Source organism: Centrocercus urophasianus, unplaced genomic scaffold (genome assembly GCF_019232065.1).
Source record: "Centrocercus urophasianus isolate 14NV4802_14NV808 unplaced genomic scaffold, USGS_Curo_1.0 seq_53, whole genome shotgun sequence".
In the NCBI taxonomy this organism is placed as follows: domain Eukaryota; kingdom Metazoa; phylum Chordata; class Aves; order Galliformes; family Phasianidae; genus Centrocercus; species Centrocercus urophasianus.
The window spans coordinates 813,107-837,137 of record NW_024885122.1 but is presented as its reverse complement, the minus strand read 5'-3'; the positions used below and the strand labels follow the sequence as shown (position 1 = coordinate 837,137).

Below are 24,031 nucleotides of genomic sequence, written 5' to 3'. Positions count from 1 at the left end.
AAGTGCCATTTCCATCACTTTGCTGTGTGTAGCATGATTAGAAGTAAAGCTTGAGAAAAGTAAAAATTGTCCTCGGTTGCTTTCATCAAGCTCCCTTCTCGAGGAGTACACACACCCTGCCAGGGTGCCACGTGTCTCCTCGCACTGGCACACGTGTAGCCGTGTGTGCAGCCACAGAGTTCCTGCTCAGGAAAGGAAAGCACTGGTCTGACTGATTTTTGCTGTGGCTGTTCTGCCTACTCACGTTTCGGTAGAAAGAAAGAGCAACTTTTTCTTCCTCATTCTATTTTTCTTACTGAGATGAGTTTTTGGGCACAGTTACGTACACTTTCGCTGAAGAATCTCATGTTCCATAACAGGGCTAGGGTTGTTCTCTGACTCTTTTCATGGCTTTGTTCCTTGTGTGCGTTACAGAAAATGTGGAGCACTGAATTGATCTTAAAGACAAAGCCACTGCCACAAACACTGAAAGATAAAGGTGAGGTGGAGGCCAGCACAGGCAGTGCAGTCATTAAACAGCAAGCTAAGATAGTGCATTTCAGTGATAATCTCTAGATCAGTTGCAGTTTCTCATAAGAGGCTCAGTGATCAGGTAGAGGTACTCCATCTCAGCAAAATGGTAGATATGGGGGTAATTAAAAGATGGACAATTAAATTAATTAAAAAAAAAAAAAAGGATGGGAAATATGACATGACATAAATCACTGCTGCTGTGAACAGTCAAAGGAAAAGCAGAGTTATTTATGATATCACTAGGAGGGAGGAGGAAGGCAGAGCACAGTGCTCTTTGGCACCTCCAAAAGCAGTCTCCACCTCAGCAGAAGTGTAGCTGGGCTTCAGAAGTGTGTGTTCCTCCTGCACCTCCCTACAAAATTCGTTAGGAGATACTGCTTTCAGGTGGTTGTGTTAAAGAGAAATGTTTGTCAGTTGTACGGTAGATTCGGATCAGTATTTTTAAGTTTTAAAACAATAAAAATGTAGAAGCCTTGAAAGGAATAAGCCGACTAACATAGAATTTATAAGGGAGAGGACTGTAATTCTTATTAGAAAGTTTATCTGCAGTTTCTTTCTGCAGGAGTTAAAAGAAACCTTTCCTTTTTGCAGCTGGTGCAGGCCCTCATCAGAGCACTGCCTGATGTCTGCCTCATTGGGTGCATTAGATGGATTTGCTTTGAGAGTAACAGTAGACAAGAGACACTTAATGGTCAGACGTAATGAGTAACGAGAGAACTGTGAAATAGCCATGCCTTGTTAGCAAGTATGTACTTCTACAGCGGGCCTAAAAACTATCTTTTTCTCTTGTAGAACTTGAAACAAATGCTCCAGTAGTTGCTGGTCAAAGGTAAGGAGATAGTTTATATAGATTCAGAATAGATACAGCTTCATGCAGGGAAGTCCTTTTCTCTTTGCTTCAATTGCACAAATTAAAATATATATACATGTATGTATATATATATATATATATATATATATCTTCTGCTTTGGTTATTCACTTTCTTTGCCAAGCCTTTTCTTCCCTACTCAGGAATTCTGCTAGGAAACTGTTCCAAAATGTGACTGAAATGCAGAATTTAAGATAGCTTTCTCCCAAGTCTGTCTTCGTGCTCTGGGCAGTTTCCTCCTGTTTGCTCAGCCCCTTCCACATCCTGGAGGGGTCTTGGTGCTTCTAGCGTTTGGTATTTTCTGAGGACAAATTAAAAATGCAACCCCAGAAGCCTGCAGAACAGCTGTTGGGAATTTTTGTTTTCTGAAAGTAGGACTCTGTAAAGGCTTTCTTTTTCTTGTTACAGCTTAAATGTGCCTTAGTTACTGTTTTCTGCAGATTTTCTCTGTTTTCCTGTTGATGCTTTGCTGAAACCTGATAGGAAAGCCTGACAGAAACTTTGTCTTGTCCTAGTTAAGACTTTTGATAATTAAAGAGTAAATTTTGAATGGTTGTGTTCTGTCAGAAGAAAATAGCATCTTCAAGATCAGTTTCTGTTAATTCTAAAACTACCTGGCTCTTGCACTCAGATGTCAAGGAACAAATAAGAGTCTCAGATGCCCTCAGATGCTCTGGCGGCTCTGATGTCAAACCTGTAAGATTTCTTTGGTAGCTGCTGGTACCACTGGCTGTGGTCTTGGTGCTGCCCTGCTCAAAGGGAAGTGGTACCAGAAGCAGGGTTAATGGTGCAGCTTGCTTCAGCCCATCAGGAAATGAAGCGGGTAAGGGAGGGAAAGCAATGTACTTTCTCATATCAGGAAAGACTGTGAATCAAACGTCTGCCTCGTTTACCTTCACATGGGCTGGGACCTTTCCAGAGTTGTATCAAGGACAGACCGGAAGGCTGATGGTTTTTTTTTTTAGGATAGAGTTTTTCTACTAAGCTGAAGGTGAGACAGTTGGCACATGAGAGAGGATTCTCCGTACTTGGCTGTCATTCAGTACATCCAGTTATCTCAAGTACATTTCTGTTTCAACTTTTCTGTACTGATGCTTTTTCTGGAAAAAAGAAAAGTGTTCAGAGAGGGGTAAAGTCTGGTGGTGTCTGATATTCATGGGGGTCAGCTCCAGCCCCAGGTGGGGTGGTACATGACACACACCTTGGAGGAGCCGTGCAGCATGCAGAGCACTAGAAATCCTTTACTTGGGCCAACTTCAGTTCCTTCTGAAACCAGAAAACCAGAGGAGAGTTGTTGTTCCCCACAGAGCAATCCAAGTCGATGGATACTTATTTGAACTCTTCAGCTGTTTTCTCCAGTAAGCGAACTGCAGCCGATGGTGCCGTTGGCCGGCGTGCACCTCCAGGTAGCTCTGGAAGCAATTGGCCGTCGTTGCTTACTGGTTCCCTCCTGGAAGACCAGTCCTGTGACCTGACTGCCCGTACTGATGACTTGTGGGGAAATTGCTTTCAATGTTTATTTTGTACCTGACAATCCACGTGCTTCCGTATTCTCCTTTACTCTGTTTACCTGCTTGAGAATGTGATTTATTGTCTTTCCTTGGATTGGCCAAGTGTGTTTTGTTTCAGCTGTTACTTAAAACTGCAAATCTCTGTAGTCGTTTCTTTCTCATAAAGTAGAGCTTCCTCTGAAATATCGGCACTGTAGGACCTCTGTAATGCACAGGCCTGCTTTGTGTTTCCCACCAGTTCTCTGATTAAGGCATCCTAAGATTTTTTGTGAAATCTTGCAAGTAGCAGAAGAAGGGCATGAAAGGAGTTTTTGTTCTTCTTTTCTATTATCAGCTGATTTATTTATTTGCTTAGTCGCTTGCCTTTTAATTCACAGAAGATACGTTTAGCTTAATATTCAGGAGCTACATTGTCATCAGAAATTGTCTGGCATTAATAATTTAAAGAGAAGCCCAGTTGCTAGGGTGAGTTTGCAGGGCAAATACTAATAAAGCATAAGTGGAGTTTAATTACAACACATTACACTCCAAATGTTGTCTCGGCAACAAGAAACATGGATTTCCACACTGCCTACTGTTTCCACGGCCTATTACTGTTCCTTACAACAGAAGTATGCCATAAACATCAGTAAAGTTTTAAATAATCTTTACGCTTTCTATTACGTGAAGAAATGATGTAGATCAGGTAGCAGAGTCCTTTTAGTAGAAACAAGAGCTGGCAATTAAGGGTTCATAATTCCTCCTTATGTTCACCTGCAATTTCAACTCTGTATTCCCATATCATAGCAGTCTCTAATGTAACTTGTTTGCTTTTCCTAGACTTCAGTAATGGTGGCACCTGTGGAAAACAGAGCAGACAATTTATAATGCATCTAATTTCTTGGTCTTCTAATGTTGAAAATATTCTCTTTGAGGACTTCTCAATTCTATATCCTCTGATAATTTTTAATAGAAATGGACTATACTCTGGCTTACTCAGGTCATTCTTCATCTGATAAAACTTCTGGTATCTCTAGCATTTCATACCTTCAGTGCTAATAGTCCGGAACTGGTACCTGTGTCGGTCCATCCTTCAGCTTGTCTGAGTTGCATAGAAATCCGTAATTCTTCTTACACTTCATCAGAAATATTTTGTCCCACTTTATTAGTAATGAGACAAAAGAGAATTGTGAAAAGTCTAAAACTCCAAGTAGAAGAAATTCAAGAACAGAGGATTCTGCCGCTTCACAGGAAACTGTAGAGAATGGACAGCGCAAGAGGTCCTCCAGACCAGCATCTGCATCCAGCACTGCAAAAGGTAAAATGCACAGCCGTCATTTCTGTGAACCGGGCAGGAAGTGAGGTGCTCCCAAAATAACCTTTCGATAACTGGCTCGTAACTGTGGTGGGTTTACAGTTTGTACCCGTTGTGTGCTTTTAACTCTGGGCTCAATGGTTTTAGACACAGGTTGGTGTTCACGTGTTTACCTACATCTGTACTGGCAGTGAATCTTGTATGGATTTCTTGTTGTTACGTTTGTGGAACAGGTTTTCTGCAGTACTAATCAACAAAGTAATCGGCAAGCTTGCCTAGTTGAAGTTGAATTCTCTTTACAGAAATGTGTCATTAGTGGACTGTACTCCAGTTAAAAAGCATCGGGGCTTTTTTCCTGAACTCTGGAAGACATGAGAACAATACTGAAGTCATTCCAAGCACACGGTCAATTTTGCAAAGCCAGGTGCCTGCGTGCGGGCACACAGAGCGCTGCCCAGCTGGCAGCCTGCAAGCACACAGGGGTGCACTCACACAGCCCCGGGGGTCCTTCCCAGGAGCACCCCAAGCCCTGATGTCACAGGTGTCAGCCCCTGGCGCTGGCAGTTACCACGTGCCTTACTTCCATACGGGCTGCAGTCCTGCACAAAGCACACAGCAGCTGTGAGGTGTGCACGTTTGTTACCAGGATGCACAGTCCGTGCTGCTGCTCTGCGGTTCCAGGTAACAGTGCCAGCTCCTCACCTTAAGGGTCAGAGCAGCTCTGATGGACGCAGGTTGTGCGAGAGGGTAGAGGAAACGTTCACCCAGTATTTTAAAGATAACTTGCAGAGCACAGAGGTATTAATACATCATCATTATAAAAAGAAGTCAAGTTGAATTCAGTAACCATTTTCCATATTGAAGATAACCAAAGTTTGCTGGTAAGAGTATTTACATTTATAAGAGTTTGAGAGACTTCCAGCTGTATGTGAGCGTGCAGTGTCACATGGAGGGCCCTCTGTGTTCTGCAGTTCTGTGCCTGCTGAATTTAATTGGAGTCCCCTCTCGTAGCAGGGTTGTGCAGAAGTCTGTATTGTAACTCTAAGTTATCTTTCATGATGTGAAGAAAAGGTTGAAAAATGTGAAGTAAATGTAAAATGATTGGGTGATACCTTGGGGAGCTCAAGCCTGTCTGAAGTGTGCTGTAATGAGTGAACCTAAAGATGACAACCAGTGGCACTTCAAATTCTGAACATATGAGAACACAAAAGAGCATTAAATTGAAGCATAGCAGCACTTGTGTAGGGACTTTGTACCAACTGTGTCATTTGTTTACCTCTGTAAGGAAAATTGTTGTTTTTGAAACCTGTATGTGGAAGTACTGCAGTTCTGAGGGCTCTCCAGCAGCCTGGCTTGCTGCGTGCTGCTCCCTGCCATTGCCTTATCTCCATGCAAGCCATTGCCTACTGCAGAGCTTTGGGGAAACAAGGCGCTTCTCTGCAAGGGCACAGCATGAAGGATCAATGAGATGGAGTGTGGGAGGCAAGAAGAGGCGTGTGCCTACTGTGTTCTGTGCGTTTATTAGTGAAACATAAGTAAGGAAGCCTGTATGTTTTGTACATGGCCTCCACCTGGATGTCTGCGGTCAGTGTCCCAAGAAACTTGTTAATCCACCTTAGGAGAGTGCAGGGTTGGGAAAAAAATGACTTTTGACATTTGAAGTAGAGACTGATTAAGGCCATTATTAAAAAAAAAAAAAAGCATTTAGGAAAAAACTTCAGCATAACAGGCAGAGAAAAGGGGTTTGGGACCAGGTGCTCCGAATGAGCACCAAGGTGTATGGGAAGGATAGGCCAGGACAGGCTCTGCTGGAGGAGCAGCAGGGAGCAGCGGTTGGAGGCCAGCGCTCTGCCCACCAGGTCTGGTCCCACTGCTGGGAGCTGATACTGTGCTGGGGTTTGCAGCTGTCAGAAGGCCCTGCCAGGAAGGGCTGCCCACTGTTTGCTGTAGCTTTGGGTTTGTTAAACTTGGAGAAGTGGGTATTTTTGTAAGATAGCGTTTAATAGCCGTGGAGCCGTGTCGTTGCTTTTCCGGTGTGAGAGGCCTTGGGGAATGTTTTCCCTTGGACTCTCAGATGCACACAGCCATAGCAGCTACTGGAAAATACTGCAAGGAGCCAAAGACACATCGCCCATGTTTCCAATTGCATTTTTAGAACATGTAAAGATGCAGATGCCCTTAGTGCTTACTCAGTGCTCTTGTCTCTGCGTTCTGAAACGGAAGCGCCGTGCCTTGGTAAGTGCACTGAAAGCACCGCCCAGTCTCGCTGTAGCCTCTGCGAGTGTGCGTTGCATCCTTCTTCACGAGCTGTTTTCTGTGGATTGTGACGTGCACTGAAGACACTTGCTTTCTGACGCCCTGGTTCCCCGCGGGCTGGGACAAAGCGATTCCCAGTCGCGTGGCAGGCGCGGAGCACAGCCTGGTTTTCCAAACAACGCCGTCTCCAAGTCCTGTGCTCGGATTTAATCCTGCAGCCTGTGTGCGGAGCGGCGCTGTTTGCGGAGCCCTGGTGCGTGCTGTGGCTGAGCAAGGTGTGAGGTGTGGGGTTAACGCTCAAGAGCAGCCTGAGGCACGCGGCTGCTGTTTGTAAGGCCGCGCCGTTGCGCCAGGCGTGCGGCAGGAGCTGCAGGGCGCCCTGTGCTGCCGCAGGGCTGGCGGTGCTCGGTGCTCGGGGTGCAGCCTGCGTCGCCAGGGGAGAGGGACCGGCCCCGAGCCCTTCCTGCTGTGATTTAGAGTGGCAAGAGGGCGATCTGCGCCTCACGTGAGTGGTTACCGACTGAGCATCCATGCTTCTTTTCTTCTCTTGATTTCAGAAACGAGTGCCAGTGCAATGCAGTCAAAAAGAAGAAAATCCAAGTAAATAACTGCATGGAAACATGAAACTTGTAAATGAGTGTGAATTTACCAATAGCGATTTTGAGCTGTGATTTTTCTTTTTTAAATAAAATTCTGTACAGTAAGTCATTTTAATATTATACTGTTCCCAATGATTTTTTTTTTTCCTAAAAAGCAAATAGATATAAAAACTGAATTCTTTTTAAAAACCCCTGGATTTAGAGAGTGAAGTCCAGGGTTAGCACATTAGGTTAATGTGTTTGTAAGAAATGGAAGGGGAGGGGAGATGATTGTAAATGTATTTGTTTCCACTTTTCATAAACAAATTAGAATACAGGGTTGTCATTTTTAGGTATTAAAATAACGTATTGTGCTGTTGTTTAAGTACTGTATGTGAATAGCAGTAAGAGGGTTATAAACAGACCCAATTTTGTTTGGAAATGTAAATAGTTTTATTATATAGTAGACCTGATGTATTTGTTGTAGAAACGGACCAGTGAAACAAAAATGACTTTATGGGTTTGTATAATGTGGAATCCCTCATGCTCTAAATAAATGTTATTGTCCTATAATTTGGGTTCTATTATTATTAGCAGCAGCAACAGCATCGTTCCAAATGGGAAGACCGAATGGATTATTTAGAGCCCTGGGCCTACAAGCTCCTTATATGGAGCTTCAGAAAGGAATTTGTTGAGCCACAGATGAATTAACCAGTGCAGCTGTTGTGGTGAAGCAAGAAAAAGATTCCAAGGCCGCCCTCCAGGCCCGGGCTGTGTGCAGTCAGTGCACAGCGAGGCTCCCAGCAGACAGCTCTCCCCACAGACAGGCGCTCAGCAGGAAACGGAGCCGAAAAACGTGCAGCATTTGAAGAGATCTGGAATGACTGGCCTGAAGCGTGTCTGTGTGGGGCTGCACGGCCATGGCAGCGACTGTTTGTGTGCCCTGCCAGGGAAAGTAGGTCAGCCTCTTTGTTCCAGGGAGCTCTCATGGGGAGAAATGGAGGAGTGAGTCATCTTAGATGGCGGCTCGCTTTGTGCTCGAGTGGGTGTTCATACCTTTCCATTTTGCCAATGGATTTTTTACACTTATATTTAGGAACCCATTTAAAATACATGAATTGCCAGCTGCTACCTCCTGTAATGGCAGAAATAACGTATTTGTGCACAGGTAACCAAGCAAGGCTAACTTCTCCCCTTCCTCCCTCGCTGTCAGAGCTCAGCTCCTCGCTTTCTTTGCCTCTGAGAAGCTGTTGTGGTGTGGCAGTGCTGCCTCCTCCCAAAGGCCTGGCCGTGCCCTGCTGCTCACAGCCCTGTCCTGCACCATGGTGCTCTGAGGTTGGCTGCCAGGGAAAGCATCAGCTCCTGTAAGATTTTTGTCTTTTATTTGCATGTGTGCATATTTCACACACATGCAGTCAGTTGGAAGCCAGCTGAGTTTCTGGGGTGACCTATTTTTACTATTTCCAGCTTTCATCATTTCTTAACCTCATTTCAGTTGTCCAGCTCTCAAAATTGTTTTCATTTCCTATGTGGGATGATTGGAAGACAAAGCAGACTTGCCCCATGCCCCTCAGAAGTCTCGTTGCTGCATGCAGGAGGAGGGGCTGTGCTGCAGTGCTGCTGTTCACATCCTGCCCGTCTGCCCACTCCAGCATTCTCCATGTTCTGGGCCTGGCCTGGCTGCTGCCACCGCCTGCCAGTTTTGGGGGATGAAGAACTGGACAAAGTTCACAGAACTGAAGGATCGTGTTTGCAGGCAAAGTCCTTGTTCTGTGAGTAAGAAGAGGGCGAAGCCTGAAGGTATTGGTGCTACATGTGAGAAAGCAAGATCTGCTTTTGAGCTTAGCTTCGGCCTTACCAACTGCAGCACTGCACCCATGAAGCAGAAGGGTTCCTTTTGATATCCACAAGGGGTTGTCTTATGTAGGAGGGGAAGAAAGGGGTGCACTCGGGATTGCAGAAAGCACCACCACAGGGGAAGCTGATGGTCATGATCTAGGGAGATGTGGGCAGGCCAAAGGAGAGGGTGCATGGGAGCCCTGGGAAAGGAGGGCTGCTGGGGAAAGGGTGGGAGGGCCTCGTGTTGGTGCTCACCGGGCAAGGAGAGCCTGGGGCTGAGAGCTTAACCTGGTGCTGGGGGACAAGTAGAGTCAGTGGGTGCTGATAATGGAGGTGTAGACAGTGGGTAAGGGAAGAAGTGAGCGTTCCCCTTGGCACATGCTAGGCCATGTGTGGAATATTGTCACCTGCTTTCCACACCCATCTGCAAGAAAATCGTACCTCAGTCCCCAGGATGGCCAGGGACAAGGAACGCTGGGTGGAAGAGGAGTGGATCGGACTCAGCCCTTCAGGTCCTGGAGCAGAAGCTGGAGCTGTGTGCATGGAGCTGCTCTGGGCAGCCACTGCTGTGGTCAGCCACCTTTACTGTAGGCATGCTGTATCTCCCACGTGAGTGGAACTTATTTCAAATGTCCTTACACTTTTCTTCCAAGTTTTAGGGCTTGCAAATGGGGAAAGAATTCTGCAATGACAGCCCGTGCCACCCTCTTCTCATCCTTGTCTTCAAAGGGGACTGTTTTCTATTGACTCGTGTCTGTTAAGTACAGCGTTGATTTTTCAGAGTCTGTTTCAAGAACCAAAACCTTGTTTTGCAGACAGTTTGTAAGCATGTACCGGTAGGTTTCAGAGGAATACACATAAAATAGATTTTAAATATATATTTTTTTATTTCTTGTGTTTTTTCTTTATATTAGATTTTTTTTTTCAGTCAAAAGACGGCATTACGATCTAACAACCGAACCCAGGTTACACACACACAGGCACACTACGTAACATGTTCCAGGCAGCCATGTCCCTCAGTCTGTTGACACGCAGCAAACATTAAACAAAGTCCTACAAGAAGTAGACACCCTTCCCCTACTAACCTCACTTACATCGATTTAACACATCAACACACATAGAGGACGATTTCCCTTAGCGTTTTGAACGAGCGTTCGGTCCTACAGCATCGGTGATGTAGAAAACGTGGGGCTTTTTTCCTCCTCTCCGAAATCGCGGTGTCAGTGTCGTCCCACCGGTGTAAGGCATTGGGCAGCGCCGGGTCCCCTGCGGCAGGACGTGACGGTGGGCACTGCTGCACAGCGGGGCTCCGCCGCGCCCCAACCCGCTCAGCATCCGAGCGAAGGCGTAAGGCATCCTGCTCAGCCCTGGCAGCGCTTTCCCCTCGGGAGAGCACGTGGAGGGCAGAGCCGGACGTGGAGCGCTGTCCTGGGGCAGCGCCCGGCCTCACGCACGGAGCGGTGAGGAGCCGTGCTGGGGGCTGAGCGCCTCAAAGCTGCCCGGCGGATTTAGCAGCTGAAAGGGGGCTTCGGGGGCATTCCTCCTGTGAGGCTCTCTGCGGATCCCAGTGCCTGCTTTTTAAAGCAACGTGGAAACGCAGCAGCATTGAAAATGTAATTCCCAGTCATCCCTTGCATAGGACTTTTAACTGCGGTTCGCTAATTTATTCAAGTTCTGCAGTTGTTTAAGAAAAAAATGACAGACCATGAAAAAAGGGTGAAAGGCACATACACAGTCATACAGCACAGAGATGTACAATAAGTGTAGGTGAGTTTTACAAGCAGAATACCTAGTCGTAGGGCTGATACATATAAATAAAATGTTGCAATGCTCCATTGCTCCGTACAGGTATATTTATGATACAAGAAAAAAAACCGACTATTACTATTTTATTGTTACGCCTTGCACTTTCCCACCCCCCGCTTTCCCAAAGTGTAACTGTGATGAAACAGAGCTAAAGAAAAGATTTAGCAAGACCTGGGCACGCCTGCGACCAGCTTCCAATAAGTGTGAGTGGGGAAGGTGAAGGAGTGGAGGAGCGTGGGGCTCCCTATGGCTGCGCAGCCTGGTTTTAAGCTACAAGCAGGAATTTACAATGCTGGTTTCTTTCCCCCTCCGTTTGAAGGGAATAAAATATTCTTGCCCCCCCCAGCCCCGCTGCACAGACAATGCAAAGCAGCGGCAGGAGCTGTGCTGTCAGCTGCAGTGGAGCCAAAGCTCCTGTCAGGTCTGCGCACTGTGAGCTCACACGCTGACAGGCACAGGGTGTGTGGCAGACTCCCTCTAACAGCGTTTTGGTGACTGAGCTGGAAAAGCAACACCCCCAGAGCAGTGCAGTGGATGGGGCGGGCACCCCACACCTCGTCTGCCTGCGGGGCAGAACGGAAGAAATACAGCACGGCACAGCTTCGCTCTTCCACAGAGCTGCACGGTTTGTTCTGCCTCACGTTATAAAGAAAGAGTTGTAGTTTTCAATAAAGACCTCTTCTAAGAAGCACAAAGGCGGACAACGTGGCCTGAGGCCGGAAGACGCTGTGGTCACATTAACATAACAAGGACTGAGCCCTGGATTACATGGGGTAATATTCACGACTTTGAACCACTGGCAGCTGGAATCAAAGTGAAATCAAGGCACACCTCTGCAGGCCTGCTCTAACCGTGGGAATTCAGGGGAGGCCTGGGTGCTGCCAGGCACTGGAATTGATGCTGAGCCTCTGTGGGAGCAATCACGAAGCTGTGCCGTTAGTGTCTCAAGCCTCAGTGCAGTGTTATTTCTGCATTTTCTCGCTCTGAGCAGAACAGGACTGTGCGTCTTCCTGCCCGGTGGGGCTGAATAGAGAAGATGTAAACATAGAATTACCTATTCATTAGCAACGTGCCTGGAGGTACAGTGAATACTCCTGTGGAGGTGATCTTTGGGATGAGCTATGCATGAAGCCTTCTCCATTATAGAAAAGCTGACTCTTGTGGAAAGAACCATTTCCTCCCTACAGCGAGCCTTCACAGCACTTGTTTTGGAAAGCACATTTGTGGCTGCGTTTTTCAGAGCCCTCTGCCCCACCTTGCGGCTCCCAGTGCCAGAGCCAGAACTGGACAGCAGGACGTGGCTGCACTGAGCTGCCAGAGTGGCAAAAGCAATCCTTGCCTGCCTGCCCCAGCATTGCTCTCTGACCCCAGTGCCTCACACTGCTGCACAGAAGCAGATGGTGCCATCTGGCTGCCCAAATCATGGGGCTTTCTCAAGGCGTCAGTCTGCGCTGGGTTATTTACAGCAGAACTGGCCTGCTCCATTCTAGCAGTACGACGTGGATCTGGGGATAAACACAAGGGAATCGGAGATAACACAGCACAAGGTTGCAGCTACTGCTCTCATGCCCATGCCCACACATCCCCACTCCACGCTGCCTAGGGGACACAGTGCACACAGCCCTACAGCTCTGCACAGGTGAGTAACCACGGCCTCATGGGCAGCAACGGAACCCACGTCCGAATGGAGGCGTCTGGAAAAGCACCCCATGATGGGCCCCAGCCAACTCATTTGTCCCTGAGCCCACGCTGCAGCTTCCCCCTGCACAACAAAACAAAGCCAAGAACTCGCCCCACTGCCCAAGCAGGACGCGGCCACAGCTCTCTCTGCTCTGTGCTCCCCTCCCGCCAGGAGCACCACACAGCTACTCACAAATCAAAAAGACCGGATGCAAAAAACTAAAAACTCAAAACCCCAAAACAACCTACTGAACATCCACACCGGGTTTGAAAATATTTACACGTGCACACCTGTGCACACCAAAAAGTTCTCAGTTTTTAAGCACCTTTCATTTGTTTTAAGATTCAAGGAGGCTCGTCACCTCAGTGCGAAGGGTTTTCCTTGATCTTAGAACAGTGGGGCAGGAGATTTGGTATCAGGCTGGCTGGAGTGATCACCGTTGGACAGGACAGGAGCAGCACAGGTCTTCTGCAAAGTGCAGTTCAAAGGTGTCTCTGCCACAGCAACAGAAGTGTCGGTCACAAAGTGCGAGAAGTGAATCCACACCGTGTACAGGGTTAATCAGTGATTAATAGATATTAATACACGAGCAAGTGTGCAAACAACAGAGGGGGGAACCACAGGAGCCTATTCACCATAGTAAGTGCACTCCACTCGCCCATGGGATGCTACGTCTCTGGATTAACCTCTTCATTAGAACACTGTTAATAATTTATTAACCTTTTATAAAGATATTATTGATGAAAAGCGTGATAGTAGTTCCACTTTTTTTCCTGTGTTGGTCGGGAGCAGCGTGATGACAGATGTCTCAGACTGGCACAGAAAGATGAAAGGAAAACAGAACATTCTGCAGTCTCTTCCCCAAAACAGGACGGAGGAACAGCATTTGCCGTTTGAAACAGATGATGGGAACCACTGAGGGCTCTGCAGGGGCTGCGGATGCCCTGGCGCCAGGAGGAGCAGGAAGCAGAGTGTTGACATGGTGAGGAGTCTCCTAGGGGGCAACGCTTGCAAGCAGCAGAGTGGACACAAGACACACAGTGTGCATGAGGCAGCATTCGGCCCAGGGGCTGCATGGTGCCCATCTGCACCTCTGAGCTGCAGAGGGGTGGAGGTGGATCCCCCAACCTTGGCTTTGGGAGCTCCTTGCAGGGGCCATTGGGACTGGTGGCTGCTCAGATGTGCAGAACTTACAGCAGGTTGAGATGGCTGGGAGGCAGGAATTGCTTGCAAGTTAGCTTCTTGATGTGCATTTGGGCTAGAGAAAAAATTCTTCCTCTGAAGGCATTGCCAACAGGGATATTATCCAGAGCTCTGGGAGAGAGCAGGAGTGTGGGATGTGACTCAAGGTATCAAACCCAGCCCTCCTCACCACACCGAAGTGCCCGAGAAAAGTGCTGTCATCCTCAGCAGCGCCTGTGGCCACATTCCTACAAGAGCAGTGCTCCCAGTTTGTACCAGGGATCACTTCAGAAATAAAAAGGCATTTCACGTGAAGCCAAGGAAGCCGAAGGATGCAAACTTTCTTCTCAAGTCAAGGAATCATCCATCCATCAGTCTCCGGTACAGAAATGAAACTGTGCATCTTGACTGTGCCCAGGGTGGGCAGGATGAGGCACTGACCCCCAGCTCGCTCCTGCTCTGCTCTGGGAACAAGCTCTGCAGCTCTGTGCTTACCAGAACAGCTGGAAAAGAAGCACAACAGAACTGCCTGTTTTCTGCCTCAGAACTTTTACTCTGCCTGCTACTGAAATTAGAAAGGAGAGTTTGAAATGGGGGTTCCTGTTAGAAATGGAACTGGCCGGCACTGGGCTCCCAGCAGCACGGCAGCCAGCGCTGTGCCCAGCAGGACCAGAACGAGTAACTGGCCTGGAAGAATTGAATCTGGAAGGCTCCAATGTGTGGCTTAGAATAAAAGCATTTGAAATAAATTTCCATTCTTCCTGTGCTTTTGGGATCACGGTGTCATCAGAGCTAAAGGTAAGCCCTGCAGGCAAGCAGTGCCAACCACATCCGCACTCAGGGACCTGGGAGGCCGCTCACTGGAGGAGGGTCTGGGGGTGGGTTTTTCATTTAAAAAAATTAAGTCAGCAGTCTGAGGTTGGGCCTACAGCGACTGCCTAAAAGCAGCTCCTACGCCGCCATTCCAGGGGTTCCCAATGGTGAAGGGCAGCAAGTTCCAGGGGCCGGCACTGGGTGCCAGGAGGAGCCTGAGTGCAGCAGCACCAACAAGCATCGCCCAGGCCTGGAGGTGGCTGCCATCAGCGACACAGTGTTGGCGGGGGCAGGCAGGGCTCCCTCTGTGGCACAGATCCAGCCTGCAGCCCTCCTGCTGCCTGGCCTCATGCTGCAACCACTGGTTTCCATCCTTTCTTTTCCTTCACGTTCTCTTGCTGCCAGCTCCAACGTGCTTCTGCCACCTGGGGGTCTGCGCGGGTCCCTTCTGCGCTCTGCTGCTGGGGGTGGCGCAGGGCAGCTGATGTTCCTTGGCTCGCACAGCACAGGAGCTGTGGCTGCTCGTGGCCGTGGCGTGGTGGCGCCGGGCGCGCAGATGGAGGCTGCGGGGATCCGCCGACGTTCCCGCGCCGCACCAGCGCCTGGCCGCCACCTCCCAGCAGGGCTCCAGCAGCTCCCGGCTCAGTGCTTTGTTTCCTGAGATTTCTGGTAAAGTTGTCTTTAAAAACACAGAACACAGAGCCCCCCTGGCTTTCTGAAGCAAACGGCAGTGGGGTTTTCATATTAGTGTGGTAAAAACGCAATGAAGAATTTTGGGCAGGAAGAGGGATTGCTGGTTTTGCCGATATGGAGCCGCCGAGGGCCCAGCAGCGCTGCCGGCAGCAGCGACAGCAGCTCCGCCTGTGCTCTGCTCTGCCGGCAGGGACGGGAGGAGGAAGCATCATCAGTTACAGCGTCGTCTTTTTTTCCCCTCAAACACCAAATCTCGCCTCTGTCCCTTTCGCCACTTCTGCTCGGCATCGTGACATCGCGGTCTGTTCACCTGGAGGAGTACGACGTCGTGAAGAAAGGCACTGATGTCACAGCTCCTCAGGACGCAACCATCGGGATTCTCCACGGGTTTAGGGAAGGGCTGTTTCGGGGTAGCGGCCGGCAGGGCTCAGCGCAGAGCGCCGCGCTGCTCCACCGTCCGCACCACGCCGAGCGGCGGCCCGGAGAGGTGAGGGGAGCGGAGAGAGCGCGGGGCGGCGGCGCCGGGGCCGGCGGCGGTGGGAGGCCGAGCCCCGCCGGCGGATGCCGGGGCGAGGTCAGTAGTTGCAGTGGCGCTGGCAGGGCTGGTGGAGGAAGCTCCCCGTGCGCTGGCGGGCCCGGCGGGGCGGGCGCTGGCGGGCCCGGTCCTGCCGCTGCAGCGCCTTCTGGCTGAGCCACGGCTTCTCGGCCAGCTGCTTGGCCCGCTGCACGCGCCGTGCCTGGCTGATCTTCTCCAGGACGGCGGCCTTCACTGACAGCGATGCGCTGCGGTGTGGCGCGTGCCGCTCCAGCCGGGGCTCCGGCACCTCCCTGTGGGAACGCGGGGCCGTCAGAGGTCGGTGGTGCCCAGGGCTCCCATCACGCATCCCGCACACAAGCCGCCCTCCTATGCCCCGCTTCATGCAGAGCCCATCCCCACACGTCGCCACGCGAGGGCTGTGGGATGCTCTGGGCAGGACCCTGCTTGGCCAACGCTGCCACCACCGTGCTGAAATGGGCGGGAGCCCATGCCCTGTTGTGCCCATGCTGCTCCCAAAGGAGATTCGCTCCCCTGCCTGTTCCTGGTTCCCCTTGGCCTCCCTCCTCCTTCACCACCAGCTCTGAGGTTCCTCTAGAGATGGCACCGTGGCCCTCAGAAGGGCTATGCAAACGGAGGAGGCCAAGAGGGACATCATCCCCTGGCCAAACAGATTCACCCCCAATTCTGCCTTGCAAGGCTAGGTAAATAGTAAAGCTGTGACACGGAGAATGCTTCCCTACCCTGGGGGAAAGGTTCGCAGGGACAGGGCAGCAGCAACCCAGCACAGCAGCACCAGGGTTGGGTCAGCTGGACGCGGTCAGGGCTTTCCTGAGCACTGTAAGGGAGAGCCATGGGGGGAAGACAGAGCTCCCCAGGTGCAGGAAGGGCAGATCATGGGCTGCATCCTGCAGGCTCCCAGGGAAGGGGATGGCAGGGGGTTTTGTTTGCGCCTCGGTTAGGTGGCAGATTATGGCATCTCTGTTTAACTATCCCCATTAAGCTGGAATATGAGTCAGAAAGAAAGGTCAGCACCCACATGGGGTGGGTGAAGAAGAGAGCACCCTGTCCCACTGCTGCACACAGTGGGAGTGTGACCCGAGCCAGCAGAGCCAGGAGGGAGAGCTGGTGGCAGCAGGCTGCAGCATTCCCCTGTATGGGGAAAATGGGGGCTCAAGGACACCGATGTGCTCAGGGCCACCCTCTCCTGGTGGGGCTTCTCTGCTCATGCTGTACTTACGCAAGCCACCAGGCTTAAGCCCAGCCTGGCAGACTCCCCAGCCTGGCACTGGGGTGACATGGGATATGCAGGAGAGGAGCAGGACAAGGCCAGTGCCTTCCCAGCAGCAAGCAAAGGTTTCACGTGGCCAGTCCCATGCCCACAGTCATCTTAACACAGTTCTAGTGCATGCCAGAATACTTTCAGGCATGGAGGCTGCTGTCTTTGTATGGCGCTGGCCAAGGCACCCTGCCAGGTAGGACAAAGGGACACTGGTGTCACTGACTCACAAGATGGCTTGGATTGGAAGTGACCTTCAAAGATCATCACACCCAAACCCCTGCCACGGGCATCTTTAACAGACCAGGTTGCTCCAAGCTGACCTTAAACACCTCTAATGACAATGGGCATCCGCAACCTCTCTGATCAACCTGTCCCAGAGTCTTATCACCTGTGGCATTAAATATTACCCTAGGCCAACCTCTTCAAAGCACCGACCCCAGGTCCCCCCAGGGTTTGGGCAGCACAGGCAAAATGTCACAGGCTGTGTGTGGCCGCCCCGGTCCCTGAGCTCACACTCACCCGGCAGCATCGTCCTGAGGTCCCTCTGCATCCAGCTCGAGGGTGCTGGTGACATAGACAGACATGCTGGGGTGCTCGATGAGCAGGTCCTCCATCGGGCTGCTGCCCACGCCGTCGGGGCCGGGCTCCTCTGCAGTAAAACAGGGGGGAGGGGTGACAAACCAACTCTCGTCCATCAAGCAGGGGCTGGGCAGGGTGGGCGTGGGGCTGCCGGTGTGAGCTGGGACCGGGGCCGGTGGCGAGGCAGGTGGTGGCGCCGGACGGGGCCGCACTGAGCACCCGTGGCCACCAGCCCCTGCCCGCCGCTGTGCACCGGGGTGGGCAGCACCGCCTGGGGAGCAAGCGGGGTGCAGAGCCATGCGGGGCGCAGCGGGGACACACACACACCATGTACAGTGGGGAGAGGGGGGAGAGAAAGGGGCATCGTTAGTGTGCGAGGCACCCGGGGCATCACCGCCGCAGACGGGCGCAGCGGGTGCCAGCTGGGCGGCCGTGCCCTGCGCCCTGACCCTGCACTGGTTTCTGGTGGGTGGCTTCACCAAAAGTTGGGGATCCTGGCAGTAATTATTTCCTTTTTATTTTTCTTTTATTTTCTTTTCCTGAAGCAGAGAAAGAAATTTGGCCAAAGCTAAAAAAAAAAAAAAATCCTTGCTTTTGTCTGCAAGCTTTCCTAGATCTCCTGAACTGTGCCATTCAAGAAAGGCAGCAAACTACACCGTGCACACGTGGAAGCAAAGCACACACAGTGCGCACCTTTTCCCTGGAAAAAAACCTTTCCCTTGGAGTATCAGCGCTTCACCTGAAGTTTCCACATCGCCTTTGACTTCAGCCTGCCGGCCGCCTCCTCCTGGCCAGCTGAGCGCACTGCCTCGCAGCCACCAGGACCCGCTCTGCTGGGGAAGGGCACAGCACAGTCTGTACGGACAGCGCTGACCCCGCTGCCGGCTGAAGGCGCAGGAGAAATCAGAGGCAAACATGAGCCTGTGCTGCCTAAACAGGCTGGAAAAATTACGAAGCACAAGGCAGGTGTTTGCCTTCTAACACGCCCCAGCTCCTTGAACCTGGGACAGGGCCTGCACAATTAGTCCTGCAGACAGGAGAGCACCTGGCTTCAGGTCAGTAGACAGCAGGTGAGGAACAGCTGTGGCTGCACCAGGCTGCAGATTGCTTGCCAGCAGCAGACACAGAGCCTGGATCAAGCACTGGTCAACGGGACCAAGCATGCTCCCAGGACACGGGGCCACACGTGCTAAGCTGTCCCCATCCATCTCAAAGAGGGCCCTGGACACACGGGCTGCCCACACCACACGGACTTGCGGCTGGGAGCCATAACGTTGAGTTGTGCCCCACAGGGCCGTGCACTCAGGTGCATTTTGCACTGCACGGGTCAGAGACCTGGAGGATGCTGGGGGACAGCCAGGCTGCGAGGTGCTCGCCTGCCACAACACAGAGGCCGGGGCTGAAGCCAAGAGGCTTTGGTTTGGAAGCGCTTCGCATAACTCCGGGCTCCAAAATAGGGCTGAACTAACTCGATCCCTCGCTGGCTGGGGAACGCTTAGGCAGCCGTGGTGCTGGCGGGGATCAGCAGCAGGGTGCCAGGTCCATGCCGGCTCCCTGCCGAGAGCTGGCTCTGCACCAAGGGCCTGGCTGCTTCAGTTAAAAAACAAAAAATCACCCAGAAAAACAGGAGCCCCTCAAACCACAGCCAGCCCTGGAGCCCCACTGAGGCTGCAGGCCCCCACCCACGGCTGCAGGACACAGATCTGTGCAGATCTGCTGGGGGAAAACTCGTGGCTCCTCCTGGCACGCTTTGGACACACTGCAACCACTGCCAGCAGCAGGACAGAGGCCCGCTGGCCCCCGTGCACAGCATCTGCACACCCGTGTGCCAGGAGCTCTTTGCATCCCCTCCCACATCACAACTGTGACCCCAGGAGCACTTCAGAGCCCATGTCACCCTCCTGCCCAGTCCAGATCTCTGCAGTGCTCCCACTGTCACTGAGGTGCCCCAGCCCCCCACCCCGGTTGGGTCTGTGCTCCAGTCCCTCTGCAGCTGACTTAGAGATCCCTAAGGAACAACTCACATCCGAAAACTGAGCTCTCCTTGGTGCGTGAGAGACAGACTCATAGAACAGTGCCCACCTCAAGGGGGACAAGCCCCAGCCCTGGACTGGGCTCTGTGCTCATGAGAGGCTACAAAGGCAGCTGGTGGGCACTGAGGAGCAGCAGCCCAAGGCCTGCAGTGCAGACAGCTGTTTGTGTGTGCCTGTGCAAGCAAAAGGTCACAAAATGATCATTGCAATCAGCTGAGTCATCGACCCTACAATAGCAACCCAAGGATCTTAATGGAGCTGGAGAAGCCCTCATGCCCAAGGAATGCGTTTGGCCTGGCTGCTGTCAGGGGGGCCCAGCCAGCCCTGGAGCAGAAAGCATGGAGGGGCTCCCCAGGCACAGCAGCAGACATCACCTGAGTGCCCCGGGCACACTTTGGGCAGACAAACACAAAGACTTTTAGAGAGATTTTTCACTCCTTGGTTGGCCTCAGAAGACCCCAGCACATCACAGAGCTGGAGATGGCTGCAGGGGATGTGGCTGTCATCCCTGCCTGCCCTTGGCTTAGCCAAGGCCACAGTGCTCTGCCCCCACTCAGTGAACAGTGGGATCACTCCAAAGCCTGGGTCTGCTCCTGACCTGGCACTGTACAGGGGTCCCATCCTCGCACTGAGGGCTCAGGAGCCCCAGGGCAGCATCTCCCCACTAACGGGCAAGGTATGCCATCACAGCACTTGTCCAGCACTGGAGAGACCCTTCAGCAGCTGTGTGAAACCTTGCTTTCCTCACCTCCAAGCTCGATTATGAGCCATCCATCCTCCTCCTCCTCCTCAGAGACAAAGGGTTTGGGCTCCTCCAGGCCCTCTGGTGTGCTGCTGTCACTGAAGAAGAGGCTGGTGAGACGCTGGAACATGGTGGGGAGCAGTCAGGTGGGACAGGAGAAAAGCAGCTGCTGAGCACCCGCCTCAACGTGGGGATGGGCAGATAGGGCAGGGCACAGAGCTCAGCGGTGCTGGAGGTCCTTCCTTGGGGCAGGAGTGCTTTGATGAAAGTCTTTGCTGAGTTGCAGGGCGCGTAGCGCAGTTATGAGGTTCTTCACTTGGCTTCAGTGCAAAGGCCTGCAAAAGGGAACAGGGGCATTCAGGCCAGAGGAGTGGTGTCAGTGAGGACAGCAGGAAGGCAGTCCCAGCCCCTGCTGCAGCAAAGGACGCAGTGCATGTGACTTCTGTTAGAAATGTGCACTCGCTGGGGATGGGCTCCAAGAGCTTGGGGAGCACTCTCACCTCCAGAAGCCTCACTAGTGCTGAAATCTGTTTTGGGCTGGTTTAATTCTGAAAGCTGTTACTGTTAGATTCTCTGTGGGTTGTTTGCAGAGATGCTCTTCTCAAGCAGCTGCATGCAGCTGCATTGCCACCCTCCGGATCTGGAAGGTGACCCTATCACACGTGCCACCACTGCTACTTTACAACAAAGCCCCAAGCCTGTACCAGCTGGGCCTCCAAACCCAGCAGCGCAGGGCACACACACAGCCACGCATGTGGAGACGGCCACTCACACCCATCCACACCCCAACTGCATCCGCTGGGTGGGCACTTCAGCACAGACTCACTGCCATGTGTGCCTGGTGCACCCGAGCTGAGGGAACAGGGGCAGAGCCAGGGCTACACAGCAGGACTGCTGCAGGCAGTGAGCGCACCACGGCCCGGGCAGGGCGAGGGCTGTGTCACCCAGCCCTGGGCAGCACCCTCCTCCAGCCAGGCCTTATTACTGCTCCAGTTTTCTGCTGGGGAAGAGTTCCCCACAGCTCAGCGTGGGGCCAGCACTCCAATTTCAATAATGGCCGCAAAGCCCTCAGAGAGCTGCAGACAGATGGCAGACACAAGGTGCAGAGTATTAACCGTGCAGAGAAAATGCACTTGGTCCAGAGACAAAAGGAGATGAAAACACCCCCGGGGCTGGACATGGAGCAAAGCCCCCACACTGACAGCAGCTGGGATCCTTCCGTCCATCATCCTGGAAGGGTTCCCTCTGCAGCACTGAAGCGCAGCAGAGGAGCTTCCCTGGTCACGCACACGGCCATGGCAGTGTTCTGCCCCGGGACCACGGCCACAACCACAGCACAGCATTTCCAGCAGCATCCATCCGTGCGTGCGCTCATCTCTAAACCATCAGGCAGCCCACTTTCCTGGAGCACTAAATCCTAAGAATAAAAATACACCATGGAATAGGCAAACAAGGGTGATGCACCCACTGGGCTCCCTTAGGTGTTGGACGCCCCCCAGCCCACAAGGGGCAGCCCCAGCTGCGGCTTCATCTCACACTCAGTGGGGCAGAGAGCGCCAGGGCTGCGCGGGGACCCACGGCAGCTTCGCCCTTTGAGGACGGCAGCGCCGGGTGCCGCCGCGTTCATAGCGGCACAGCGGGATGCTGCTGACACACCGCACCGCGGCGCAAATCAGGTGCGCGAATCCGGCACACGTGGGAAGCGCTATTTTCAGCGCACTTCGCCTAAATTAGACAAGCGCCCGCAGGGCTGCTCTTCGCACACACGGCATACCAAAGCCCTGACCCCTGCACCGCGACACGGGGACGCGGACACGGGGCGGCCCCGCTCCCCTCCCCCCTCCGGCCGCCCCGCGGGGTGACCCCGCGCCTCGCAGCTCCCGGCGGGCGCTTCGCCACGCAGCGGCCCCACGCGCAGCCCCGCAGACGCCTCCCGCCCCACCGAGCCGGGCCAGGCCCGCAACCGGGCGCATCCAGCCCTGCCCACGGGGCGGCACGGGCTCATCCTCGAGGGAAACGCTTCCCCCGCGTTCTTCCCGTTGCACCCAAACGCACGAGCAGCAGATACGGCGACAGCGAGGTGCGGTAAGATCCTCAGCGTTATTTCGGAGAATTCAAAATAATAAAATTTATTCTTCGGGAAAAAAACAAACAAACAGCTGTCGTTGGAGCCCCGCGTGCCACCCGAGCGACGCCCGTTCCCGCGGCGGAACCGCAGCCGAGGCCGCGTCCCGCAGCACGAGGGCGCCCGGGGGCCACGCGGAGCGGCGGTGACGGCGGCGGAGCCGAGCCGGGAGCCCCGCGGGCACGGGACACGCGCCGCGACTCGTGAGGCCGCGGGAACGCGAGCGCCGCATCACCGCGGGGCTGCCGGACGACACACCGCCGTGCCCCCACGTCCCCACGGACAGCCGCCATCTCCAACCGAGCCGCCCCGCCCGCTGAGGCCCCAGGCACGGCGCGGTGACCCCGCCGGGAGGTGCCGCCGCCAGGCCGGGGCCGTGCGGGGTCACGGGAGGACATTGGGGGGGGGGGGGGGGGAAGGAGGCGGCCTCGTGACGTCCCAATGTCATATGGAAATGAGGCGACGTCACCGCAGCCTTCCAACCCGGCGCGGCCAATGGGAGCGGGGCGCAGGCGCCGGGCTTAATCCGGCGGTGCCGAAACAAACAACAGCGCGGGGGGGGGGGAGCGGCCCCGACCCGGCTGCCCCGGCCCGGCCCCGTCCGCCGCCAGACAAAGGCTCCCGTGGAGTCCGGCCCGGAGCCCCGCCGCACCGCCGCCCGCCGCTCTCGGACACCCGCCCACCCCGGAGCCCCCATCCCCCGCAAGGCGCACTCACCCTGCCGGTATCGGCACCGGGCGCTGTCAGAGGGCGGCGGCGCGGCGCCGGCGGGCGCGGAGGTGGCGGCGGGAGCGGACGCCGCGGGCGGGACGTCCCCGGTTCTGCTCCGCTGTTCTGCCCCGCGCCCGCCGCTGCCCCGCACAAATCGGGACCTTCCGACAGCTGAGCGTGACGTCACAAAGCGGCCCGCCCGCCCCCGCCCGCCGGCCAATGGGAGGCGACGCCGCGGGAGGCGGGGCGGAGCGAGGCGGCGCGGGCCGGGCGCGGGGCTCGGGGCTGCGGCGGAGCTCGGCCGGGGCTGTGGGACTCCCGCGTGCCCCTTGCGTGGCTGCGGGGACCGGCCGTGCCCGGGCCCCGTTAGGGGCGGGAGGGCCCCTGTGCCCCGGACGGCAGAGCCCTGGGCGTCGGGTGGACACCGAGCCCTGCTCTTTCGCGCTCGGCACGGACCGGGGCGGGCGGATCCCGTGCCGAGTCCGTCACGTGGCGGCGGGAGGCAGGAAATGGTCCGTGAGCGGACGGAGCGTTACGGGCACGGTCATTAGCGGGGCGGCGTGTCTGCGTCACGGCCCGGGCTCGCGGCACAGCGGGTGGCGATTCCCGCCGCCAGTTCACCGGGGGCGGAATTAAATGGAGACTTACTGGAACCTGTGCTTCTCCATTAAATAACGCCGTGCCGGCAGTCCCGCGGCCTTGGCGCAGCCTGCGCGCCGCCTACCAGGAGCGCTGCGCCCGCGGGAACGGCGGGGCTGGGAGCAGAGCGCGGGGTGCGGTGGCGCGGGGCCGCTCGGAGCTGCCGGAATGGTGGCACTGCGTTTGGGCCACTGCAGAAAATTACACGGCAGGCAGGTTGGCTTCACCGAGCTGCTTTTGAGATGCAGCGCCGAGAGCTCCTGGCAGAGAGCGCGGCCGGCGTGTAATGCCAGCGCTCCGCTTCGGCGCTGACGCCAGCAGGCAGCACGGCGGTCGGGTAGGGCTCTCAT

At 53.9% G+C, this 24,031-nt stretch overlaps 2 protein-coding genes across 6 annotated transcripts in view; one reads left to right on the top strand and one right to left on the bottom strand.

Annotated features, from left to right (window-relative positions):
• NCOA6 (nuclear receptor coactivator 6) overlaps window positions 1-7,594 on the top strand; it is a 32,474-nt gene extending 24,880 nt beyond the window's left edge. For 2 of the 4 annotated variants that reach the window (XM_042835528.1, XM_042835532.1), the window contains 3 exons: window positions 1,306-1,342; window positions 4,042-4,190; window positions 7,001-7,594. In XM_042835528.1, the coding sequence (XP_042691462.1) occupies window positions 1,306-1,342; window positions 4,042-4,190; window positions 7,001-7,047 (233 nt within the window). In that variant the 3' untranslated portion in view covers window positions 7,048-7,594. Of the gene's footprint in view, window positions 1-1,305; window positions 1,343-3,712; window positions 4,191-7,000 lie in introns of those variants that run through there. The other 2 variants (XM_042835530.1, XM_042835529.1) reach the window with 2 other exon arrangements.
• An 8,016-nt stretch (window positions 7,595-15,610) lies between these two features.
• Window positions 15,611-23,114, bottom strand: TP53INP2 (tumor protein p53 inducible nuclear protein 2). Of its 2 annotated transcripts, none has more exons than XM_042835488.1 (4): window positions 23,049-23,114; window positions 20,213-20,541; window positions 17,372-17,702; window positions 15,611-15,863 (listed from the first exon to the last, which is right to left on the bottom strand). In XM_042835488.1, exons 2-4 carry the CDS (start codon window positions 20,334-20,336, stop codon window positions 15,611-15,613), a joined length of 708 nt encoding a protein of 235 aa, XP_042691422.1. In that variant the 5' UTR covers window positions 20,337-20,541; window positions 23,049-23,114. The 2 variants fall into 2 exon arrangements, with proteins under 2 accessions (XP_042691422.1, XP_042691423.1); XM_042835489.1 differs by having other exon boundaries at window positions 17,372-17,501.
• Between the last annotated feature and the right edge of the window lie 917 nt (window positions 23,115-24,031).